The following is a 15,524-nucleotide window of genomic DNA, read 5'->3' as shown; positions in this document are numbered from 1 at the left end:
GAACAAAAGAAATGCAACCATGAGATGCTGTTTTGTTGCTCCCATTTTGTCATAAAGATTGAAAATTAAAAAGAAAGGGTGATTTTTTTTGTTTATCTGACAGATAGGAAATATGTCCATGTAAGTAGGATAAATTTCTCTTATTCCGCGAGACTATACTGCCCAAGATTAAGCCACAAACAATAAGAAAATATGTTTTATTTGTGTGATAGCTTCTCTTTAAATTTTAGCCATGGATTGGAATAAACAATGCGAAATAACTCAACTGGGACCAGAACACAAACTCAGGATTAAGCATTTGCTGTTTCTGGCTGCGCGGCCTAGAACTATTGAATTTTTCATACAGAGAGAGCTACAGTTGGCCACCTCAGGCTGTCATCACAGAGTGCAGAATGTAATTAAGCTCTGAAAACCTCATTTGCCATCTGCAAACCCTGAAATTGGAAAATTAAGACAGGCAACACTGGGAATATCCATCTTACCTGTTAAAACCGGGATAAGAGCAAATAAGCGCATTCATGCCTCTTGTCTGAAATTTCCCGCACTGCAGTAGGCTATAATTATTAGCAGGCTCCAATTTAGCGCCAGGCTAAATATTTTTAATCATTCCATCAAACAAAAACCTTCTTTTGTCTGTTTAATATTAACTCTTCCGATGCCAACCAAAACTGTCTAGAGACGCATCAGCTAACTAACAGTTACATGACTGCAGCCATCGGCACATACTAGGGACCAGCCAAGCAGCCACCTCTGATTGCTATTGATTCATACACACAATTCAGATCAACAGAGGTCAATCCTGGTGCAAATAATCAGGAGAAGGTTTGCACCATATAATGGTTTATAGGAATCTACCTACTCATGTCAAACTTGGAAACTGAATGGAGGTTCATAATACACAGTGTGCACTTCATGATAAAAGCGTGAGTGCCAATTCCATTGACATCTGGCAGTAACCCAGCATGGTGAGGATTTGTTATCAGGTACTTTGTATGTGGCTGAACAGGATTTTTGGTTAAACCGGAAATTGGCTCTTCTAGAGCAGGCAGAACAATTGCCATACAAAACAGTCAGCATTCCATTTGGGTGAAATGAAGGGTCATACTGCTATGTATTTACATTAATGAAATGCAGGGCACAATGTATGAAAAACAGGCACCAATCCCTTATGTCTGCACTTTGTTTCCCCACAGAACTGCTCCATAACAGAGTACAGGGACTTGTATCCCTCCAGTGTATACAGTGCTGCCTGCATTTGGCAGTGCTGTATTCATTACAGACAGACGAGGGCACATACAGTAGGTGTCCCCCTCTGATCCCCAAATTTATTTCAGACATGTAAGTTAGGAAGCATGCCAAGGATGCAGAGCGTAGTTAAGCTCTGTAAAAAATCCTACCCTATGGCAGGCAATAAGGACAGTGCAGTGCTCCCCTTGGCACTCTGGTACTTTGAGTTGTTCTCTGTAAATAATCCCCAATATTTTGAGATATGAAACCTACCTTATAAGGCAAAGTAGAGATGGATTTATATAGGTTTTTCACATTTCTCTGGACCAACAAGAAGTTGGCAAATTTTACTTGGGAACAAATGTTAACTTGATGGGCGTTAACCTTATATATATAATAATTTAAAGAAAAACACACACAGGTTCTCTCTACAACTCAGCAAGAAAGTAGGTTTTTCTTCCAAATTAACTTAATTCCGGATTATCACTGAACCCACTGTGTGCCATCCAAACGATCCTGCAATAAAGGTGCTCTGGTTGACTAGCAGAACATTTTAACTAAAATATATTGTCATTGCTATTTTTAACTGATTGTTATCCAAGAGAAGTGCTTGAGGGCAAGGCAAACAACCAAAGCCCAAGGGTTTCAACAGCCTTCAATAAGTAGGCTTGCTGGGCTGGCACTTCCATAGCCCTGGCTTTGTTTTGATTGCGGCAGCATGGAATCCAGGTTATTGTTAACAACAGCACCAAGCGGCGAGTGTACATTTGCATGTCATTATACAAAATCCTTGGCTGAGCAGTAGCACTGAAGGCTGTGGGATTTATCTGGCAAGGCAGATTGTATGATCTGTCCAACGTATGATAACTTGCCTTGAACAGCTCTTTACTGCAGATAAAACTCTAATCAAAACATAAATTCACCCATATAGTCTATGGGGATGAAGTATTTTACAGTTGCATGCAAGTAACTTAATATATGGGACAACATATGAACCCAGACCCTATCAGTATACCTTTATACATTGAGAGGCAGATTTATCAAAATTTGTGTAACTTTCCTTTCACTTGTCAGCAAAAAGTGAGCACTTATTCCAAGAGATTCACCAATTATATTTCGGGGAGGTGTGTTACCAAATCACGTGTGACTGATGCACCAATATTTTCCTATATCTGTACTCATTTCAGCTCAAGCTCTCCTTGAAGGTCCAGCCTTTGGCTAGTTCTCCGTTAAAGGTCAAATCTTAGAGCCATGACCAAAGGATAGACCTTCAAAGAACAACCTGAACCTTCAAGAAAAGCTGGAACTCAAAAAGTTTGCCAATCACCACCTTAGTGTTTACAGTAGGCTTGGGTTTAAAAGCCACTAAAAAATTAAGACGGACTGATTTGCTATTCCAGAATTCAAAAGTAAATCATTTAACCCACTCACATGTAAGTCATTAGAGCCCTACCCCACTATAATACTAATCCCATCACCCAGACATTAAAATATTATGAGCTGATACTGCTATCAGGGTTCAGCTGTGCTACATCTAGCCATAGGTGTCTTACTATTAGGTAGTTTGGTCCAATTGATCTCAGGCAGCCCCAACCTACAGACCGGTCCTTTAGCTTACATTAAAACCCCCAAGTATGGGCAACTGGTGGGTCGAGAGTGCTAAAACCTACCTCCAGCACTCTCTTATTGCAGATGCAAGACAAAATAACTGTAAAACTATTCTACAACAAAAAAGGCTTAAGGTGCACGATTTCGGCACAAATGCTCATATTTCTACAGTGTCAGAGAAATCATAGTAATTACAGAGCCATTAACCTATTCAGTATACTGGGGCCTTTGAACGCCGCTCATACTAAAAACACTGGTGCTCGAGATGCACGCAGATTTGCTTGCTGACTGAGAATAGAAAAATAATTGGAAAATAATTACAACGATATTGTTCATTGTGTTAGGTAATGTAATCTGTTTGGTGTCTTAGACCATTTCCAATGTAGCGTTAAACTATTTGCTGGCGGCAAAGTCCTCTGGGTAATGAAGAAGGTTAAACATAATTATTTTCTTGAAAATGCCACGGTAATCATGCAATAGTTCCAAGAAGTGTAATTTACCTATAACTACATCATGGCCGTCCACGAGTCCTGCTGAGAAAAGCTCCTGCGAAACACCATCTGCTGTATCTTTGGAAAGAGGAAAGCAGCACAACATAAATGATACCTTCAGGACAATGGATAATAACCAAACGATCCAGTTAAGTATCTAACAGCATTTATATTGTACCATAGAACAATGTGAAAGAAAGCAGTTATATCCCCTTCATAATTCATGCTGCAGGTGCATCGACGTGAAGCAGTTCAGCAGAAAAAATGCCAATAATGTCTATCGAAGGGTGAACTAACAATTGCACAGAATAAGTACCCTTAACCTGTACATGATGGAGCTGCCGTTGGCTTCCTTCGACATTGTATCATACTTCCATGGAATGTATGTCCCATTATTGCAAACTATTTCCATGGAATGTATGTCCAATTATTGATCAGAATTTCCGTGGAATGTATGTCCCATTATTGCAAACTATTTCCATGGTATGTATGTCCCATTATTGATCAGAATTTCTCATTGTTGCAAAGAATTTCTGTTATGTAACTTGGAATAATTAATTTGAAAGTCTTTTTTTACTCAACATTTTTTGTATGCATAGGCATTTATTGATTGAAGCAGTTGCCTATTACATATGCTTGTTTTATGTACAGGATACTCTGACCTGGAAGCTCTGCTGGAAGTTCAGTTAAGAGTGCTGTTTGGCGTGAACAATTATTTGTTGCCTTAGAATACTTAGAGCTGTAGTAGTATGAGCTATACAACAATGTTCTTATCCATTAATATCTGTAATCTTGTTATTTGGTAAGCAAGGTCCTGACCAAATGATGGAGAACTAGAATCATAAAAGTCTTTATACCACCGCTCTACTCTATAAGCCAACTACTGTATATCCATCCATTCCCCTCATATAGCATATGTGGTTGGTTCAGGGATGGCAAAAGGTTCACAAAACATTTATTGGTCAAACCAATTGCATATGCATATATTTATTTCTATTTTTACCTTCTAGAAGCCCTGCCGGAAGTTCAGTTAGAGTGCCGATTGGTGTGAACAGTTATTTGTTGCCTTAGAATACTTGCTGCAGTAGTATGAGCTATACAACAATGTTCTTATCCATTAATATCTGTAACCTTGTTACTGGGTAAGCAAAGTCCTGACCAAATGATGGACAACTAGAAAAATAAAGTCTTAATACCACTGCTCTAATCTATAAGCCAACTACTGTATATCCATCCATTCTCCTCAATGCATATGTGGTTGGTTTATGGATAGCAAAAGATTCACAAAACATTTATTGGCCATGCATATATTTATTTATATTTTTATCTTCCAGAAGCCCTGCCTGCCTAATGTCCCATTATTGATCAGAATTTCTGTGGAATGTGTGCCCCATTGTTGCAAAGAATTTCTGTTATGTAACTTGGAATAATTAATTTGAAAGTCTTTTTTTACTCAACATTTTTGTATGAATAGGCATTTATTGATCGAAGCAGTTGCCTATTACATATGCTTGTTTTATGTACAGGATACTCCGACGTAGAAGCTCTGCCGGAGGTTCAGTTAGAGTGCCGATTGGTGTGAACAGTTATTTGTTGCCTTAGAATACTTTAGAGCTGTAGTAGTATGAGCTATAAAGCAATGTTCTTATCCACTGATATCTGTAACCTTGTTATTGGGTAAGCAAGGTCCTGACCAAATGATGGAGAACTAGAAACATAAAGTCTTAATACCACTGCTCTGCTCTATAAGCCAACTACTGTATATCCATCCATTCTCCTCATAGCATATGTAGTTGGTTTATGGATAGCAAAAGATTCACAAAACATTTATTGGCCAAACCAATTGCCTATTACACATGCATATATTTATTTATATTTGTATCTTCCAGAAGCCCTGCCTGAAGTTCAATTAGAGTGCTTTTTTTGGTGAACAATTATTTGTTGCCTTAGAATTCTTAGAACTTTAGTAATATGAGTTATAAAACAATATTCTTATCTACTATATCTGTAACCATGTTACTGGGTAAGGAAGGTCCTGACCAAATGCTGCAACCGTTGATTTAAATCCATAAGCCGACCAGTGTATATTCATCCAATGCCCTTATATCTTTGCTCAATCCCATCTCTAACAACGCCCATGGCCCTTAGAACGGCTTCCTGCTTGGCGTTTGGACAGAGGAAAGTTGGCAAAACTATATAATGACATTTGGGTTAACATATAAACTGGCAAGCTACACTAGGACGTCGTCCTTGCACTTTGCAGGAGATGTGCACAGGTGTATAATGGCAGTGATTTATCAATGTTTGAATTTGAACTTTTTCCACAATTTAAATTTTTTGGGGCTAAAAAATATTTGATTATGTTTCAAAAACTCAAATGTAAGATATTTATTGATATTATATTTTAGTGCAAAAAAACCAAAACCCATCTAAAATTTGTGAGTTGAAGTTAATGGGAGTCCTAGGCAAAATCATGCCATTTTTTTTCATTCAAGGTTTTCGAATTTGTTAACTCACAAGTCTTTTTATTCGACTGAGTTTTCCATATACAGATTTTTTTAATAAATAAGCAAACATTTGAGTTTATTGTAAGTAGACAAAAACTCGAAAAAATTCACAAACTCAAAAATTGATATTTAAGTCCATTAGTTGTTTGAAAGCCAGTGGTTCATTCTTAGACAAAATTTGTTTACTAAATAGTAAAGTGCCAGCACTTGAAGTACACTCACCCAACCCTCTCATTTACACTTTTTGGGGGATCCATCACTGAGTCCTAGGGGCACATTTACTAATCCACGAAGCCGAATGGGAAAAAGTCGGATTGGAAAACGAACATTTTGCGACTTTTTCGTATTTTTTTTCGATTTTTTCGTCGCTGTTACGACTTTTTCGTAAATTGTCGCAACTTTTTCGTAACCATTACGACTTGCGCGAATTGTCGCGACTTTTTCGTAGCCGTTACGATTTGCTTATATACTGTCACGACTTTTTCGTATTGAGTGCTCATAAACGGCGGCAAACCTTTCCCCCCCCCGTTAGATCAAATCAAAGATCTATGTGGTTGCTATGGGCAACTGCACTTCTGCAATGTAGCACCCATCTTTCTCAATGAGTGTCTACATAAAACAGATCAGTATTATGAACTATTAATTAGGAATATTTCTTCTTGTTAGGAGATAGTTTAACATTTTGTCTCAGATCAAGGAATATGTGGCAACCTTGGAAAAATGTACAAAATAGCAAAACAAAAAAAAAAAACTGAATAAATCAAAAATCATTGGCAATAATATATTCATACAACATATGCAAATGTAGAAATAATTAATGGACACACTAGAACATCTGTAATTCTTTCAGGCACATGATACAGTTTAATGTCATTGCCATGATAGAACCCCATATAATTCAGTTTATTTTTACATTCGTTTTACTGCTTTTAACCACAGCACTTTGAAAGTTGATGCATTATAATTAGCGGCTGCATCCCTTCCATCTATCTGCCAATTTGTGCGTAATATATTTAGGGAAGCGTGAAAGTGCTGATTTCGTTAGGCGCTGCCTTCCATTTTTTTAAGTATTTATTATAATTTGGTTCAGGCTAATAGCATTTAGTCAGCCAAATCCATGACTGTTGTGATCGACAGGCTGACTGCACTTTGCCCATCAATGAACTATAGGAAGTGCAAAAGCATTGTCCCCAGTGCAAAATTAGACATTGTTTTCTAGATCTTTTCAAAAATATATAGTGCAGGACCTTTCTTAGTAAAGCATTGAATTGCTTGGAAGGCTTTAATTGTACCTGCAATGCTAAGTGGTATGGTTATTATTATTAAATAAATGTAATTTTCATCAAATTTTAAATGAATGTACAGTTATTTTGCTTAATAGGCGTCTAATTTTTAAAGAACCATTTCTATTAGTGTTTAATTTAATTCTACTTAGTGCTAGGTTGGTTTCTGTTAATACATATATCCAATTGTTTGCTTTACTAATTAACTTGGCTGTAGCAAGCAATGCCAGTCAGCATCTGAAAGGGCAAATAAGGTTTTGAGCTGTATTGAAAGGGGAATAGATTTGGAGGGGGTTATTCTTTTACTTTAAAGAGCGCTGATAAGGCCGTGTAGTTTTGGTCTCCAGTGCTCAAATAGGACATTATTGAGTTAGAGAGGGTCCAGAGAAGGGCAACTAAGCTGGTAAAGGGTATGGAAAGTCTCAGTTATGAAGAAAGACTGGCCAAGTTGGGTCTGTTTACACTGGAGAAGAGGTGCTTGAGGGGGGGGAATGGTAACTATGTATAAATATACAGCAGGCACAAGCGCATTTTTTTGATTAGAAGAATGGCGGTTCCATCTGAATATTCAGAAATGACTTGCTACACTGAGATCTGTGAAGTTGTGGAATTCTCTCCCTGAATCGGTCATGCTGGCTGATACATTAGATCAGGGATCCCCAAGCTTTTATACCCATGAGCCACTTTCAAATAAAAAAAGTGTTGGAGAGCAACACAAGCATGGAAAAAGTTCCTGGGGGTGCAAATAAGAGCTATAATCTGGTAGCCCCTATTTGGACTGGCAGCCTATAGAAAGCTCTCTTTGGCTTAAAACTGGGGTTTATGCAACCAAAAATTGCCTCCAAGCCCGAAATTCAAAAATGAGCACCCACTTTGAGCCCCTGGGAGCAACATCCAACAGGTTGGTGAGCAACATGGTGCTCACAAACTACTGGTTAGGGATCATTGCATTAGATATATTCAAGAAAGGGTTGGAGGGCTTTTTTGCAAGTGAGGGAATACAGGGTTATGGGAGATAGCTATTGGTATAAGTTGATCCAGGGACTGGTCCGGTTGCCATCTTGGAGTCAGGAAGGATTTTTTCCCTCTCTGCGGCAAATTAAAGAGGCTTCAGATGGAGTTTTTTGCCTTCCTCTGAACCTGCTAGCAGTTAGGCAGGTTTCATATAGACTTAAAAGGTTGAACTTGATGAACACGTGTCTTTTTCCAACCTAACTTACTGCTGTAACTAGCTATTATATAAATAATACATATTTACAATATTCCTATTCAAAACCACAGTAATTACCTTTATTAAATATTGCACTTTGTCGATACGATACCTATTTCTTTTACATTGTTCTGTTTGAAGAAGACATGACCTAGAGATTTTATAATACTGAATATTTTTACAAGAATGAGATATAAATTCCGTACTTTTATGTCGGCTCTTCCTTAACTGAGTTACTGGCGCTTGCAATAATAAATGCTACAGATATCAAGAAAATGAAAATCACTGTAAATCTCCAGAAACCAAAACTCTGGGGAGCTACATATAAAAGTGTGCAAATATAGCCACTTATACACGGTCTATTTCCCACAACATAATGAATATTATAATGCATCAAGAGGAAATTTTTGTTTTGGAGATATGCACTATTACCGAGACACATTATTCCCGCTAGAGTATTTATAGGGAGGTTTGGGACAGATGCTATTTGAGAAGATACTCTACGGCTTCTGGGGAAAAATTCCCAGACGATAAAATGGTTCAGATGACAGCTGCTAAAAATTTACATTAACCATACAGACAGCTTCATGCTACGGTCTCAAGGGAATGCCATGTACAAGTGTGATATGGCTGAAAAACACTGAAGTATATTATATAATGCACTATTTATAGTTAATAATTACAAAAGGTTACTTAATTAATTGATTGTACTTTTTAAATCAAATGGCATTTTTGTTCTGCACTTCATCTAATCATTAAAGGAGACATAAAGCATCTAAACCAAAATTTAGTTTAGGGGCATAAACATTTCTCTAGCTGTTGTTGAACTCAACTGTTGCTGGACTACAGCCCCCAGCCCAAGCGACCATATTATCTAGGGTTTCTACAGCCCCCAGCACAAGCCACCATATTATCTAGAGTTTCTACAGCCCCCAGCCCAAGCCACCATATTATCTAGAGTTTCTACAGCCCCCAGCCCAAGCCACCATATTATCTAGAGTTTCTACAGCCCCCAGCCCAAGCCACCATATTATCTAGAGTTTCTACAACCCCCAGCCCAAGCCACCATATGTTCTAGGGTTTCTATAGCCCCCAGCCCAAGCCACCATATTATCTAGGGTTTCTACAGCCCCAAGCTAAGCAACCATTATTATCTAGGGTTTCTATAGCCCCCAGCCCAAGCCACCATATTATCTAGGGTTTCTACAGCCCCCAGCCCAAGCCACCATATTATCTAGGGTTTCTACAGCCCCCAGCCCAAGCTACCATATTATCTAGGGTTTCTACAGCCCCCAGCCCAAGCTACCATATTATCTAGGTTTTCTACAGCCCCCAGCCCAAGCCACCATATTATTTAGGTTTTCTACAGCCCCCAGCCTGAGCCACCATATTATCAATGGTTTCTACAGCCCCCAGCCCAAGCCACCATAATATCTAGGGTTTCTATAGCCCCCAGCCCAAGCCACCATATTATCTAGGGTTTCTACAGCCCCCAGTGCCCAAACTGCTAGAGCAGTGATCCCCAAATAGTGGCTCGGGGGCAACATGTTGCTCACCAACCCCTTGGATGTTGCTCCCAGTGGCCTCAAAGCAGGTGCTTATTTTTGAATTTATGGTAAGGAGGCAAGTTTTGATTGAATAAAAACCCAGTGTAATTGCCAAACAGAGCCTTCTATAGGCTGCCAGTTGACATAGGGCTATCAAGTAGCCATTTATAGCTCTTTTTGGCACTCCCAGGAACCTTTTTCATGCTTGTGTTGCTCCCCAACATTTTCCATGTAAATGTGGCTCAGGGGTATAAAAGGTTGGGGGTCCCTGTGCAAGAGCATCCACCAATGACACTCCTGGCTGCTTTGTTTACACTTGAATCTCTCTTTTTGGTTTAAAATGATACTTGCCAAATAAATGTTTTATGGATCTAAACACCTAAACCAGTGGTTCTCAACCTTCCTAATGCTGCGACCCTTTAATACAGTGTTGTGGTGACCCCAAACCATAATATTATTTTTGTTGCTACTTCATAACTTACCTCCAATGCTGCTGTTTTCAACACAGTAGCTGCTTTTAACAGAGTAGCTGATTTCTACACAGTAGCTGCTCTCTACACATGTGTGACTAGTCCATTATGGCGTCAAACCTGTCACATACACCTGTATTTGTACGGGGTGTATGTGATGGGGTTGGCGCAATGATGTCATCACGCCGGGTACTCTTATGTGGTCATATCTGTATATGGGTGGACCCGCCTGGAGACGGATAGAGGAGCAGTGTCTCGGTTCCTAAGACCCCCGAAAATATGTGTTTTCTGATGGTCTTAGGCAACCCCTGTGAAAGGGTCGTTTGACCCCCAAAGGGGTCCAGACCCACAGGTTGAGAACCACTGACCTAAACAGTCCTAAATTCTCTCTCCTGAGGTTGAAGGACAGTGTAATATTAGCAAGCTTACTATATGTTTATAAGGATTAATTATATCTTAGTTGGGATCAAGTACAAGATAATGTTTTATTATTACAGAGAAAAAGGAATCATTTAACCATTAAATAAACCCAATAGGGCTGTTCTGCCCCAATAAGGGGTAATTATATCTTAGTTGGGATCAAGTACAAGTACTGTTTTATTATTACAGAGAAAAGGGAATCATTTAACCATTAAATAAACCCAATAGGGCTGTTCTGCCCCCAATAAGGGGTAATTATATCTTAGTTGGGATCAAGTACAGGTACTGTTTTATTATTACAGAGAAAAGTGAATCATTTAACCATTAAATAAACCCAATAGGGCTGTTCTGCCCCAATTAGGGGTAATTATATCTTAGTTGGGATCAAGTACAAGATAATGTTTTATTATTACAGAGAAAAAGGAAATATTTTTTAAAAATTAGAATAATTTAATTAAAATAGCATCTATGAGAGATGTCCATTCCATAATTCAGAACTTTCTGGATAATGGATTTCCAGATAACCGATCCCATACCTGTACTGTACTGCAAGTAATCAGGATTCTAATTAGTAAAGCTTCTTGCATCTCTGATTACATTTAGGCTACCATTGAAACATATATATCTCAATTAATGATGATTGTCAAGTTCTCCACATCTGTAAGTCTTTCCCTAAAGTAGATTTACATTTAACATGAAATAGTTAAACTGCAAAGTTATTTCAACTCTAAAAAAAGGTTTTGTGCCAAATCTCATATTTTATGGAACTCTTATCTTTAACAAAATCTTGGGAACTGAAGGACAAGTAAAAATTAATAGGTGTGACTGATTTTTCATTTTGGCCGTTAAAGACCAAGATCAATCAGAGAACAATGAAAGTTGACATAATTTATAGGCATGTAAAAATGTTTTAATATCAGGAAAAGACTAGAGATTACTCAATGGATTCAACAGCCTTGGGAGTGGGAGTGGGAGTCTGTATTCCTAACACAAAGCGCACACACTGTAACTGTTTATAGAAGCAACTGAAATATAGGGAATAACATACATTCTATACATATAAATGTATAGTAATATTCTCTGCAAAACTGACTGGTATTTAGGATATCATAGGCACCTTTAGACAGAGATTAGAATTAATAAATAATCTTATTAAAAAGTAATAAAGCAGGTCATGTACATAAATTATATTTAAATATATTTATCATTAATATTAAGATTGTGAAGGATTGTTATAGTTACAATACAGTTTGATCAATTTTACGTAGTACAGGTATGGGATCCGTTATCCGGTAACCTGTTATCCAGAAAGTTCCGAATTACAGAAAGCCCATCTCCAATAGACTGCATTATAAGCGCATAATTCTAATATTTAAACATGATTTTGTTTTACTCTGTAATAATAAAACAGTACCTGTACTTGATCCCAACTAAGATATAATTACCCCTTATTGGGGCAGAACAGTCCTATTGGGTTTATTTAATGGTTAAATGATCCCCTTTTCTCTGTAATAATAAAACAGTACCTGTACTTGATCCCAACTAAGATATAATTACCCCTTATTGGGGGCAGAACAGCCCTATTGGGTTTATTTAATGGTTAAATGATTCCCTTTTCTCTGTAATAATAAAACAGTACCTGTACTTGATCCTAACTAAGATATAATTAATCCTTATTGGAGGCAAAATAAGCCTATTGGGTTTAATATTTAAATGAATTTTAGCAGATTTAAGGTATGGAGATACAAATTACAGAAAGATCCCTTATCCAGAAAGCCCCAGGTCCCGAGCATTGTGGATCCAGTAGAATGTCTACAAAGCTGCTAAGATGACTGGAGTAATACAGTATATGAATTATCTATGGCCATGAGATTATTCTTTTACTTTTTCGGAAATCTCAAGTCCAACTGCAGATATTCTTGTAGACTTTAAATGTCTCATAAAACACCTTCCCATAAAGGGCAAGTGCATGATGGGACATTCAGTTGAGAATTCTAAGGGAAAGGCTTGTCACTAGAAGATGCTGAGCTTCCAGTTTCTTAAATCTCCAAGCATTGCCTACAATATTTCTTTATTACTGCTGCAAGACTACAACCAGAAATACGAGGTGCAAAGTGAGGCACCTAATTGGATCAGGAAGACAATATCCAGTTGGGAATGAGTTATTTGTTGTTGAATGCTGAGCACTCAAACTCCATTGCTGGCCACATGTCTATGATAGAAGGCTGATAAACTGCACCTTAGTATCTATCATTGCAGCAATCTTTTGCATTAAAGGGACACTAAACCCAACCATAAACTGTCCCACTGCACCCCCTAGTTCTCTATAGTTGTCTATAGTTGATGAAAAACATAATTACACATGGAAAACAATTCACCAATGAGAATTCTACTGACTGAAAACCCCTAGTTTTGCTATAGAAGTTGCCAAAAAACATAATTATAGAATATTCACCAATGAAAATTCTACTGATAAAAAACTTAATTACAAATACGCAATAATTGACCAATGAGAATGCTGATTCCCAGCACCGTGTCAGGCATCTTGCTGTTACCTTACACATAGAGATAAGTATGACATTTATTCCTTTCATTATATGACACAGGAATGAGACATAGGGATAAAGGACAGACTTGTTCAGTGCTGGGAAACTGTGCTTAATGCTCCCAACTCCAATTGCTGGAACAGAGAACAGGGAGACAGATTTAAGCCGGCCATACACGCACCGATAATATCGTATGAAACCTCATTTCGTACAATATTCGGCGCGTGTTTGGCAACTCGGTGAGGCGTCCGATATTGCAGAAGGCTGCGGATATCGGTTGACTCGCCGATCGGGCGGCTTAAAAGATTTTGATCGGGCGCCATTGAAGGCACCTGAGCAAAATCTACCCTCAGAGCTCAATCGGCAGATTGTTTCTACCTCCATATCTGAGGATTCAGCCCTGAACATCAGTGGAGGGTTGGAACGATCTTTTGTGCGACCGATGGTCGCACGAAAGATCGAAAATCACCACGTGTGTGGCCAGATTTACACAGATCAGCTGGGATTCTCATTGGAGGATTTTTTTGCATTACAATGCTGCCGCGGGCACTGGAAAGCCTGAAAAGTTTTATTGTGCAATATTGCTTTAAGAATACAACCTTGATGTTGCTGACTACAGCTCCCAGCATGCCTCAACCTTCATTATATGTTACATTATTCTGGGATTTTTAGTCCAGCAACAACTGAGTCAAGTTTGGTTGAGCAGCGCTGTGCAGCAGGGTTTAGTTTCCCTTTAAACATAGGTCTCAGGACTTGGGTTTCACTATGAGGACCAAAATTAGGTCATATCACCTTCTTACTATAGAACATGCTAACAAAATATACTTTAGCTTCCTGGGTAAACTGGGCAACAAATAAGCATTCACGCCACATCAACCTCCATTCAGCCACTTGGGCTGTGAGATGGGCAGCGTCACAGTGTGAGCAGAAAGTTACAGATAGCTGTGTATCCCCGCTCTGAATGGCACTGGGCCGACAAAACAAAATAATTCTTAATTAAACTTACCCCTTCCTGGAGTAAACTCAAATCGTATGTCATTTAGTTCTTTTCTGGAATTCCTAAAAAAAAAAACAGACCAAACATTTAAATCTAATGAGGCAGAGTTCATTAAAACGCAGAATGTTCAGCAGTTTAACGGAGCTGCAGTTAGAAACGTAAGCAAATTTCCTCATTTATGGTTCGCCTTTTTTCACCTTTAAATTGCGCAAAAGCATATAAATATGTGCAGGTTCATGGATATTAACAACCAGAGGTTTCGGAAACAACATAAACTGTTTTTTTTCGAGCAGCCGCGTTATTGTCTTTCTAATTAACTAAAAGCAAAACACAGCTTGCGAGTAGCATTTTTAATTTCATTTGGAAAAACTCAGAGGAATATTCAGTTTAACTGTTCTCACAGTATTCAAGTTCTAATTAAGTATTTCTAATACCGAGATGTTTCTGGTCTGCAAATATGAATACCTGTACAACACAAGCTCTAAGTAAATAATAGATAAGTATGCTTAGCAGAGAAGGAAAGAGATTTATTTTTATTATGAGCAAAAATACCCTTGGACATACTATATAATTACATAGATCTACATCTACATTTCAAACCAACACCGAAAAGATAAAAAAGAATGTTTTTATAAATATATATATATATTTTCCATGGCAGCTCCCTTCACATGCAAGTATGCAAAAGAGGAATCGAGTTAGCCAGCAGCTGCAGCGAGCAGATGGAGCCGTGTAATTTGTACCTGCAGGCAGTAGTACGGGATTTCATAGCTGCTTATTAGTGACAAAAAGTCTCAACCCTAATCAGCCTGCTCCTAACCCGACCCGCAAATTGGTGCCAACAGTCCTTCTGGTGGAGGAATTGGGACATAGGAAGGTTATAAGCAGGGTGGGCTGAAGGATGAGTTTGACCAACCGCCTGTGACCAGTAAAGGATGTGTGGATAGCCACTGTTAAATCCACATCATGTAAGTACAGCCATGGGAGCCATGTATGTTACATTGCCTAATCGATATAATCAGTTTTTTCATACTGTCCAATGTGCTGATTCATGTTCAGATCAGTTTGTTATACCTGGGAGAATCAATGGTTAAAACAAGCGGAGGTGCCAATTTGTTCAACCCCCATCCCTATAATTATGTTGGGTTGAAAACCCCAACAAACTGTTCTTCGACTTTGGCTTATTCTTCCACTTTTTCTTCTTCTTAGCGCCCCCCA

At 38.3% G+C, this 15,524-nt stretch overlaps 1 protein-coding gene across 1 annotated transcript in view; it reads right to left on the bottom strand.

The window, feature by feature from the left end:
* Positions 1-15,524, bottom strand: part of stk39 (serine/threonine kinase 39) — a 176,372-nt gene that overhangs the window by 38,677 nt on the left and 122,171 nt on the right. The window contains exons 15-16 of the mRNA XM_018097600.2: positions 14,316-14,368; positions 3,336-3,404 (exon numbers count right to left, since the gene is read on the bottom strand). Coding sequence (XP_017953089.2) covers positions 3,336-3,404; positions 14,316-14,368 — 122 coding nt within the window. The remainder of the gene's footprint in view (positions 1-3,335; positions 3,405-14,315; positions 14,369-15,524) is intronic.

The sequence above is a fragment of the Xenopus tropicalis genome, chromosome 9, assembly GCF_000004195.4.
Source record: "Xenopus tropicalis strain Nigerian chromosome 9, UCB_Xtro_10.0, whole genome shotgun sequence".
NCBI lineage: Eukaryota > Metazoa > Chordata > Amphibia > Anura > Pipidae > Xenopus > Xenopus tropicalis.
The sequence above is the reverse complement of the archived record's forward strand: the minus strand, read 5'-3'. Positions and strand labels throughout refer to the sequence as shown.